This window comes from Hippocampus comes, unplaced genomic scaffold (genome assembly GCF_001891065.2).
Source record: "Hippocampus comes isolate QL1 unplaced genomic scaffold, H_comes_QL1_v1.1 scaffold129, whole genome shotgun sequence".
Taxonomy (NCBI): domain Eukaryota; kingdom Metazoa; phylum Chordata; class Actinopteri; order Syngnathiformes; family Syngnathidae; genus Hippocampus; species Hippocampus comes.
The window spans coordinates 837594-848696 of NW_017805992.1; the positions used below are offsets into that span (position 1 = coordinate 837594).

At 40.3% G+C, this 11103-nt stretch overlaps 1 protein-coding gene across 3 annotated transcripts in view; it reads left to right on the forward strand.

The window, feature by feature from the left end:
* Positions 1-11103, forward strand: part of fgf24 (fibroblast growth factor 24) — a 21462-nt gene that overhangs the window by 2630 nt on the left and 7729 nt on the right. For 2 of the 3 annotated variants that reach the window (XM_019892219.1, XM_019892220.1), the window contains exons 2-4: positions 1-95; positions 233-269; positions 10261-10435. In XM_019892219.1, coding sequence (XP_019747778.1) covers positions 64-95; positions 233-269; positions 10261-10435 — 244 coding nt within the window. In that variant the 5' untranslated portion in view covers positions 1-63. The remainder of the gene's footprint in view (positions 96-232; positions 270-10260; positions 10436-11103) is intronic. The other variant, XM_019892221.1, reaches the window with a different exon arrangement.

The following is an 11103-nucleotide window of genomic DNA, read 5'->3' on the forward strand; positions in this document are numbered from 1 at the left end:
CCCGCCCTCTCCAGCCACCCCCGCCTTCTTTCCTCTGTCGGTCGAGCGGAAGCAGGTGTCAAGATGTCGCCGCTGCCTTCCAGGTTCTTTTACCTGTAAGTGCTCGCTCACCCACTCCCTGCCCAACACCTCCACCTCAAAAACAATCCGCATTCTTTCCAAAAGAAGTCGCTAAAAACGCTTCCATCTCGTGGAATTGCATTCACTTGTCTTTCTGTGTGTTTCCACTCAGGTGTTTACATTTCCTGGTCCTCTACTTTCAGCTACAGGTAGGCGCCCCTTTCATTCGCTGTTGCAGTGGTGCACCAAGCACCACAATCATTACCAACATCAAAATACAGTCGTAAAAAAAAAGAGCGAGAGGGAGGAGGCAGTGGGAAACTATACGAAAACGTGTTCTTAAATGATTCAATGTAACGTATTGCACTTAAAAGTTAGAGGAATGTTAACGGTTGTAAAAGATGCTTCAAATACAACTGAACTGGAGGCTGCTTAACAAATGTACTGTTTGAAAAAAAAGTTCAAGCTTTAACATTGTCTACAGTTTGAACAATAACACTGCAGCTCAATATAAGGGAGTGGGAGGGGCTGTACCTCAATAATGATCAAATTCAAACATCCATCCATCATCCAAGCTGCTTATGCTCAAATGTATTGCACAAAAATAGAAATTATACCAAAATAATATTTTGTTGAAATTGTTTCCCCAACGCCAATTAAACATGTGGAGCCGACCACTAAATGGCCATTTCCAAGATAAAGTTCTAATGCTGCAATGACAACTTTTAATTGGCCCAAAAGCTGCAGTAAGGCAGCAAAGAAAAAATGCTTAATTCTGATTGGGTTATGTTAGGGGGGGGGGGGGTTTGCTAGTCACTTTTTTTAATAGATACAATGTGATCACTTACTGCAAATTATTGAGCAAACTTTGAGTGAGAAGACTTCATGCGTGTGCCTTTCATGCAGGTTTCCCAAACTGAGGGTGGGGAACCCAGTTGGGTCCAAACCTAGCACTATGTACAGTATAGCATGCATGGCCATAATACAGATGAAGACAATACAAATAGTATCGCGATACAGGGTTTGTGTAAAAATCGATTATCAGCATGTGATACGTCACAATATCAAGACATTTTTCTCTACTCTTTGCCATAGGATCACAATACAGTGCAGCAATTGTGTAAAATCATGATGTTGAAAGAAAGTCAACAATGCATCACGATACCTAGCAATGTTTTATGAAAGATACTGACAGTATAACGATACATCAACTGCATGATAGTTAAAGTATATTAAAGTATCTGCTATACACCGTGATGTATGTGGAAAAAAATTCATATGAATGAAAAATAATTGGTCTGTCCAATGATGAACATACAGTATTGAGTCAATCATGTTAAAAAAAAAAGCAGTTGTGAAAATATCGACGTGTGATTCAGTATCAATATTGTTTGTTTTTCTTTCTGAAAGCCAATCCAGTTTCAGTCAGCATATACTCAGCAGTTGAGATGAATATCTAAATTATTTTTAAGATTGATATTGAGTTTTGGACTCAACATGTATTTCAAAAATTTGAAGAAAGCCCTTTGAAAAAAATTTTTAAAGTAGATATAACAATATTTGAAACATGTAAAAGAAGAAATGGATTTTTGGTTTTTATTATTTGTGTGTATGTTTAAAAAAAAAGTACATTGTTTGTATAACTTATATTTGCAGCTGGTCACAATTGTCCATTTCAAAAGTTTGAATATTTTAAGTATTTTTAAAATGTAATCTTCTTCTTTTAGTTTCTCTTCTTTTAGTTAAAAAATATTTTTAAAATGTAAAAGAAAGGGACACAACTTTTTCTTAGTTTCTTCTTTTAAATATGTCTATGTACAAAAAAAAAGCTGCATTTATTTTTCTTTTTTTATTGTGTCTATACTGAATGTAAAATATTTTTTTACAAGTAAAAGAAAAATGGCCATTTTTTGTGTATTTCCTTTCATTTATGTAAATGAACAACTATTAAAATTAAGTACTGTAGATTTTATGAATAAACGTGCAGCAGATCACAATGGCCCCTTTCAAAAGTTTAAGGCTGTTAAAACAAACAAAAAAGAAATTCATAGAAATAAAGCTTGATATTTTTGTTATTTTCATCTTACGATGATATGTATATATCATATTATTTTTGAAGATAATTTTTTTTCCCCACTAAAACGCAATAGGTCAAATTGACCCATATCAACTCAAACAAAGAATACGTTTAACAAAAGTTTTCTTTTTTTCATTGTATTTTTATGAGAATATTAATATTAGATTTATAACCAAACAAGCAGCAGGTCACATTGACCCATGAACATTTTTGGCATAGCAAGAAAAAAACTAAACAGGAGGTTAAAACACGCAGCGGCCACCCCCGCGCCCTCTCCCCCTCAAAAAAAAAAAATGCAGCTTCACCTTTGACCTGCCCATTGTACTTACATGTGAACGTTATGAACGTATAATAATAATAATAATAATAATAATGATCTTGACATCGTTTGAGCGAGCATGGCACCCATTAGGATGACCACAGACTCAATTATGAGCGGACGTAAAATGAGCACTAGTTGATGTTGAACACGCTTGCAAATCTCATTTAAGGCGTGTGACAATTAAAAATGTGTCATGGCTTGTATGTTCACTTCAATTAGCAACGTGCCTTGTGTTTTACAGATACTCCAAAATGGAGGGGGGGTTAGCAGCTCCTCTTTGAACAGATGCTTAGCTTTTTTTTTTTTTTCAAGGGGAGTTGCTTGTTTTTTTTTCTCCTGTTTTTACGAGCGGCGTCTCACTTTGAACCGTAAGCACTAGCAGGCGCCTGCGCACCTAATGACTCGCTCGGTCTGCGTTGGAAGAACGGCAGTGTACTACAACGCTTTTATTTGCCCCCCCCCCCACACACACACACACACACACACACATACACGACTCCCCTTGCCCCCACCCACCCCCACCCTGGTGGACTTCTCCCACGCCGAGTTAGGACCTGTGACATTCAAACAAACAAGCCACAGCGTGCTATGTTTTAATGCAAACCTGCATTTACAGTAACACGCATCATCATGTGGGCAGCACAGTGAAGGTAGTGGTTTGCATGTCTGCCTCGCAGTCGAGAGGTTCTGGGTTTGAATCTCATTCTGGATTGCACCTTCCTCCTAGAATCGAGTTGGAAATGTTCGTCGCTATGGGCTAACTTTGTTAATTAGCGTTTGTTGTCCCGCTCATCATGCACCTTCGCAGCTGTTGAAAATGGCCGATCTTTTCCTAGCCTCGATTCCAAATAAAAAAAACTCAAACTTGGAAATGGTATTCAGAACGTCTCGCTCACTGACATATTTTCGGAAAAAGGCAGATCATGAAAAATTGTTTGTTGGACTTAAAATATAGACCAATTTTTACCTCCATAAACAGATTTTAAATTTTATTCCCCACCCAAAAAAAAAGCAAATGGCAAAGACATTCTCCAAAACTTGGAGAACGTGCCCATTTTTTTCACTTTTTTTTTTCCAAAAAATACTTGGTATGTGCCAGCGCCAGTCTAAACATGGCATTCTGATTAATATTGTTTGTGGAATGAAATTTCAACAGAATCATTCATCAATGTGAGGGGAAGGCCAGGTTCGGCAACATCACCCAATGCAGGACGTCAGGCGACCAAACCTGGAAAACGGGTTCACTCTGGCATGACGGTTTACTAAATTGTTGTTAAAACAATTTCAAAAAGACGAATCAGAGGGTTTGATGCAAACTGTTCACATAAATCTGAAGGAATTTCTTTGCGTTAGACCAAATTGGCCAATATGCACAGTGAGCCTTGTCCTAATACGAAAATCAGGATCGATTTGTCCCACGGCGCAGGTGTGCTGTCAAATCGGTGTCCGCGATGCTCAATGGACACTGAGCCGACATCACATAGTTTAGAATTTTGCCATTCAACTCCGTGTTTGTGAGTCGTACGTCCCACCTGAAATTGTCGCATTGTGATGCATTGCGCGCTCGTCTTCTTTACACGTCAGCGCGTGCTCGTGACCCCGCGCGCACGCCGGTGTCAAAGCGTTAATGTGGAGATGGATGCGACCAATCACTTCCACCTTTTGAAGTCGCCAAAGTATCGTCTTTCAAGCGGTCTTTGAAGACCGAGAGTCGGGAGCGGGGGGAGTCGCGGAGACGACGGCGGCCTGATAAAAAGCGTCGCCGCTCAGCCGTGTCAGCCACTTTTGCCTTTCCCGTGACAAGAAGTGCAACTTTGCACCAAAACACACTTTTGTGTTTGTTTGGAGATGGCCAGATGGCAGATAAATCCCTCAGCAGGCTGCTTTTTTTCTTTTTTTTTTTTTAACCTTTAAGCTTCACTTTAAGAGGGTTGATGAGAGATGATGCTGATCTATGTCTTTGAGAAAGAGACTCTTGGATATGTTTAATATGCTTGATACCAGTGGTTCTTAAACTGGGGGCCAAGAGCTGAAGCTTGGGAGCCCACTAAATAATTTGCATTTAATTACACGATGATGTCGTATCTTTTTTTTCTTATAACATTTTTATTTGGGGTTGGGGGGTGTTATTTCGAATTTTTTTTGTTTTCAATCTGCCAAAATGATTGAAAATGCAGCTAAAAATGTAATTGATATTTTCACCAAAAATTGCAGGAAATGGGGAAAGAAAATATAACGTAAGAAAAATTATTTTAAAATAAGAAAAGAAACAATATGTGAATGGGTGTGAATATGCAAAAGTCAACTGTAGTTTAAAGTTGTAATATCACCAATCAACACTAGTTGGCAGAAATGTCTTAGTTGCGTAAACACTTATCCTGCCCTCTACTACAACATGAGTGGGCCTAAAAAAAATTTTCAGCGAGGGAATGACAAGCAAACGTGTACCTCAATCATATAACAATTTTAAGTGAGTCGATTTATGTAAAAAAATACACAAAATAAGTTCTTGACATTGGTTACTTGTTTAGCAGTTTTGTGCCATTATTGAATGGTAATTTGTATGCTAGAGAGACCTTTGCACTGGAAAAAAAAATAAATACAGTATATGGTTATTTTGGCATGGCATGGTGTTAACTGGTTAGCACATCCACCTCACAGTGCAGAGGTGCAGGGTTTGATTCTGGCTCCAGCCTTTGTGTGTGGAGTTTGCATGTTCTCCCCATGCCTGAGTGGGTTTTCTCTGGGTACTCCTGTTTCCTCCCACATACCAAAAACATGCATGCTAGGTTAATTGAATACTTTGGATTGCCCCTAGATGTGATTCTGAGTGTGAATGGTTGCTCGTCAATGTATGCCTTGCGAGTGGCTGGCAACCAGTTCGGGGTGTACCCCGCCTACTGCCTGAAGACAGCTGGGATAGGCTCCAGCATGCCCCGGGACCCTTGTGAGGATAAAGCGGATCAGAAAATGGATGGATGGATGGATGGATTAGTTTCTTCTTTGCTTCAGACCTTTCGTTGTTGCGTTAGGATAGTGGATCGTTTATACAAGCATTGAAAAATGTATTGTGAAAACAGAAGTATATGAAATGCACATATTTGGCATGTATTTTATCCATATTTTAAATGGCATTTGTGTAATACGTGTGGTAAGGATGTGTGTAGTTCAATGTGTCCCCCCCACTGGTGAAAAATTGTGACCCCCCTTTGTATTCATACAGAAATGAACACCTATTTTTCAAGAATAAAATGCATCTTTTTTTTCCTTTTCAAGGCATATTTTTTTTAATTGCCTTGGTTATTTTTGAATGAAATGAAATGCCGAAAATGCCACAATAGAGAAGAGTCCAGTTGCTACGATTTAACCTTTGCGGATGATCATGAACCAAATGACTAAAAATCAACACATTTAGAATCCATTCACATTGAATCTGGGACAGTAAATTCTTATTAACAATATGATTTTCTTTCCATGTTGAACTTTGACTTCAATATCATAATATTACCACTTTATATTGGAAAAATACATTATGCTCTTAACTATTTTTCCTCCTGCCCAAAAAAAGAGTAAAATAAAATCTGAGTTTCACGATTTTTTTCCCCCCCCCAAAAATAGGGTTGGCCAAAAAGTCCGTCAGGGCTCCCCTGGTTTCTGAGTCTGGTCATATGACGTTCGCAAGATGAGCCCTTTGGCCCTGTGATGTCATTTTCAGTCAACAGTAAATGGCAAAATGGCCGCCCCTGAGAGTTGATTAAAACAGGTGGATTTTTCAACTGAAGTCATATTCTAAAAATGAAATATTAATCAGAATACCGTCTTCAGACTAATCGGGTGCTTAGAACACAAATTGTCAAGACATTTTTTGAATTGACTTTCCCTTTAAAGGGGCTCGTTTGTGTTTTGACACCATCTATCTGGCATCATCAATCCGATTGCAGTCAAATGCAGCCATTTTGTGTCATCTCAGTGTGAGGCAAACCTTTTAGGACTAACGTAAACCAGTAGCCCCTTTCACACTGCCAGTTGAGAATTACCCGTCTTTTGACCATGTCACTGTCCTGTATAAAGAGCGCCAAATTGCCCCCGCACCTGGTGAGCTGCTCATCTGTGGTGGATCCCGTTGAACTTGCTTGTTTATGTCCTTGATCCACGTTTCAGGGATCAACTTGTCAAGTTGTGACGTGAAAAAAAAGGGGGAGGGGGGGATTGTGTCACAGCGTCTTTTTGTTAAACCTGTTGGCTCACCGTTACATGTTTGCTTTAGCGGTGCCGAGTCCCCCCCGCCCCCCTAAAAAAAATGGGGACAGGTTCTGAATCTTGACATTTGGGAAGCACGCCCATCCATTCCCTTTGGCCTGAGGGAATATGACGGCGTCTATCGCCACTGACTTTTAGGCACAAGCCGACAAAACGGGAATTTGCCGCCGCAGTGTGTGCGTTCAAGCAGAGACATGACATCCTACAATCACGTCATGAGTACTACAGCCTGTTTTGATACAAGAATAAAATAATCTGACAGTTGCCTTTAATAGAGAGGCAGTGTCACTTGTATACCTCTGGTACTCAAAGCGTTTCACACTGTTACCTCATTCAGCTACTGGTGACACAGCAACAGGAGCAACTTCAGTATCTTTGCTCAAGGAAACGTTGACATGGTTGCAATGACCAAGAATCGAATCACCTAACCCGGGGTTCGGCAACACGCGGCTCTTGAGCCACATGCGGCTCTTTAGTGCCCCCCAGTGTCTCCCTAGAGCTTTTTCAAAAATGTTTGAAAATGGAAAAAGATGGGAGGGAAATATATACTTTTTTGTTTTAATATGGTTTCTGTCAGAGAACAAACATGATACAAACATTATTAACATTTTCCAATGTTGTAAAAATGTGTTAAATAAAAATTAAACGTTAATATTTCGTCAACAAATATTTGCGTCTTAGCCTGCGACACACATTTCTATTAGCAGGGCGGGGTGTCAGTCAGGCAGCTGTTGTAAAAAAACAACAAAAAAAAATGCTGCCTTACATGTACAATCCACCGAGGGTACTTGCTAAAAAATAGGAATCTGGTTGGCCAAGAGAAGCATTTTTAAACAGTACACGTGAGCTACGATAGTTAGCACACTGCGAAAGTGCGTCCCGTGCCTCGTTCATTTTAGCGGCCGTTGCTCATTACGGCATGCGTGTGTAAGTGTGTGCGTATGTGTGCATGTGCGGTAACGGGTCGATTGCGGGAGGTTGGTTGTTCGAAAAGTAGATCTTCCGTCAAAAAAGTTTGGGCACCCCTCCTCTACAGGATGAACTGCAGGGGAAAAAAACTTTTAATCATGAATGCACGTTGTGTATTTGTAGCCAACTTAGTCATGTTGATAGCAGGCTAATATAGCTCATATAGATACATACAGCATGCGTTGCCTTCATTAGAAGGCTTTTTATTTTTTTGCGGCTCCAGACATATTTTTTTTTTTTGTTTATTTTGGTCCAATATGGCTCTTTCAACATTTTGGGTTGCCGACCCCTGACCTAACCTCTAGGTTAGGCAACAACCGTTCTACCATTGAGCCATGCCGCACTGTAGCTGCTTGTCACCCAGAGATCCCGTAAAATTGCTGCATTGGAATGCAATCAGCTAATGAGGTGATGCCAGCTTCTGGTATGATGCATAAAATAAATGTCGGAGAGTGATAATTGCTTTCGACACAACCAGGTGTGAAACTTCAGGCTCCTGTCACGGCATCCAGGAATACCCTTACTTACAGACTCTGATACTACATCTAGAGTTACCCCAGTCCGAATTCTAAGGATTTAAAATTTTCGCCGCATATATTTGTACGGATGGCAAGTTGGCCACATTTAGACGTTAAAAAAAGTTAGACCCAGAGAGCTGGACGTAAGAAAAGTAAAAAATTGTGAATACATTGTAAACCGATGACCCCCAAAAAATGTTAGCTTGGTAATAATAAGTTAAAAAAAAATCATTTTCTGGATATGCATTAGCCATGAATCTTTTTCGACAACATTGATCATTGTCTTAAGTGGAGCCGCGCATTCGGAATATTTTGTCATTCGTGCTCCTTAGTTTGCGTTCCTTCACGGCGCTGTTGTCTCCAACTTATAAGGTCAAGGTCTCAGTCAGTCCAAATTTCAACGATCGATGACTTCACTTTGCTCTTTCTACGCCTTTTTTTACATCATCTCACCATGTGCAGAGCTTTAACAAAGTAAGGAGTAAAAAGTACAAATACCCAGTTTTTAAATATGGGGAGTCAAAGTGAAAAGTCATCGGAAAAGTACTAACTGAAATGTACAGATTCCGGAAAAATGTACTAAGTACACAAACGGTAAAAACGGCATCACGTTTTCACACTTTGTCATTTGGAGCACCTCGTGAGAGTCTGACACCAAATCCGCCCCCCTCCCCATGCTGACTTTTAAGGAATAGTTCTGGCGTGGCTGCCATCTTTCCCATAGCTTTTGCTGGATGTCATCAATTGTCCTGGGTTAGAACAACAAGAGCTCGGGGTATGTAATGCGTATGTAATTAGCCACCTGAGAGTTGCCACGTAAAGAGCCATTACCGTGCAATTAGGGCCGGCGCACAGCTGTGGAAAGCAGGTCCCACCGCAGATTCCAGGGCTTCCGAAAGTATACGTTTCCTCACGTGCTCACGCTTCTGACGCCGCCGCCCCTGCAAAATAAACCAACAAATGTCCTCGTTTTTAAGATGACTCGTCATTTGTAAACATCACACAGATGAAGCTTTCAGAGGCGACTTTGGGGATTTTTTGAAAATAGGATTTCTGTGCGGGATGTCTGAAATACAAATACTTTTGCTACTGTACTGCAGTCCATTTTTGAGTATTTACTCCTTACTTTGTGTCCTGTTTACAGCTATTGTACATAATTGACAGTAGAAGTTCATCTTACTTTTATACTCAAGTACATTTCAGAGTCTGTTCATTTTCATTTTGACAAACTGACCTTTTTTTTTTTTTTTTTTAACTGACAGGACTTTGGCCACCGCGACTAGCTTCCACTAATTTATAAAGCCTGCTCGGCCCCACGGGCGGATATTTGTTTGATGATAGTGTGACTTCAGGTGTATAATTGCTAGTGGTAGAGAAATGCAGGTAAATCCACATGGCCCCCAGGTGCAGCATGAGACCGCATTTTGTTGCTCCAGGTTTTTTTTTTCCAAACTTCGTCAACACATCCAGCAGTTGGCAGCTTGTAAAAAGTCACGAAAGCATTAAACTCCCACACGTGCCTCCTTTTTTCCTGGCTCGTTTGAAAAACATTTGTGCTCGGGCTGGACCATTCATCAAGTTTATTGATTAACTTGAGTTTTCTGCTGAGGACGTTTTTTTTTTCCTCCATCATATTATTTTGGAAATAAAATAGTGTTTTGGGAGGAAAACAGCTTTTTTGTTTTATTTTTTTGAAACAATTTCTGTTTCCAAGGTGCACTACTTGCATTGACAAACATGGCTTGGATCAGACTTTTCTGATCCCTCTAGATTCTGTTTTTCAGTGAAGCAAGTAGAAACTTAAATTCCTGCTAACAAACTGAACATTTTCATTGTGACATTGTTTTCTGAATGACAGAAAAAAAGACCCTTTCTTTTTTCTTTGTGGAAGTTCATGCAAGTTAATGCCAAAAATAAATATATCTGTTAAGTCAAGGGGCAATATATTAAAATTAGAATTCGGATTTTTGTAAATAAATAAATAAATAAATAAATTGTATGTTGTTTTCAAGCCATAGCCTGTATCCCTAAATCCTTCCTTGTCCCGACTTCAGGAGTCGCAGCAGAGCCCCGACTTCCGTTTCTACATCGAAAACCACACAAGGAACCCAGACGACGTGAGTCGCAAGCAGGTCCGCATCTACCAGCTGTACAGCAGGACCACAGGCAAGCACGTGCAGATCCTCGGAAAGAAGGTCAACGCCAATGGAGATGATGGGGGCAAGTATGGTATGGGAGAATTCCTGTGCATCTCAGCCACACCTCACACTATCTGATACATATGTCTAGTTTAGTTTTTGTGCTTTCCCTTTTATGACAGTTCATTTGAGGTCATATTTACTGGTATTGTATACATTTTTCTCTTGAGTGCGCTTTGATGAGATTGTATTCAGTGTTTCGATAAAGCAATATACAGTATGTTAGGTTTGTTGAAGGTTCCAAATAGCTGCTATAAATTAGCAATGTGCTTTGGTGCTGCTCTAACATAGACACCATTATGTTTCAAAAAATATACTACCTTGTGAAAGAAGATGTACTAAATATTGGAATATAAATATATATAAATACAGTATATCCATCCATCCTTTTTCTGATCCGCTTATCCTCACAAGGGTCGCGGGGGGTGCTGGAGCCCATCCCAGCCCTCTTCGGGCAGTAGGCAGGGGACACCCTGAACCGGTTGCCAGCCAATCGCGGGGCACACAGAGACGAACAACCAACCGTGCTCACACTCACACCTCGGGACAATTTTGAGTGTTCAATCAGCCTGCCATGCATGTTTTTGGAATGTGGGAGGAAACCGGAGAAAACACACGCAGGCCCGGGGAGAACATGCAAACTCCACACAGGAAGGCTGGAGCTGGAATTGAACCCGGTACCTCTGCACTGTGAGGTCG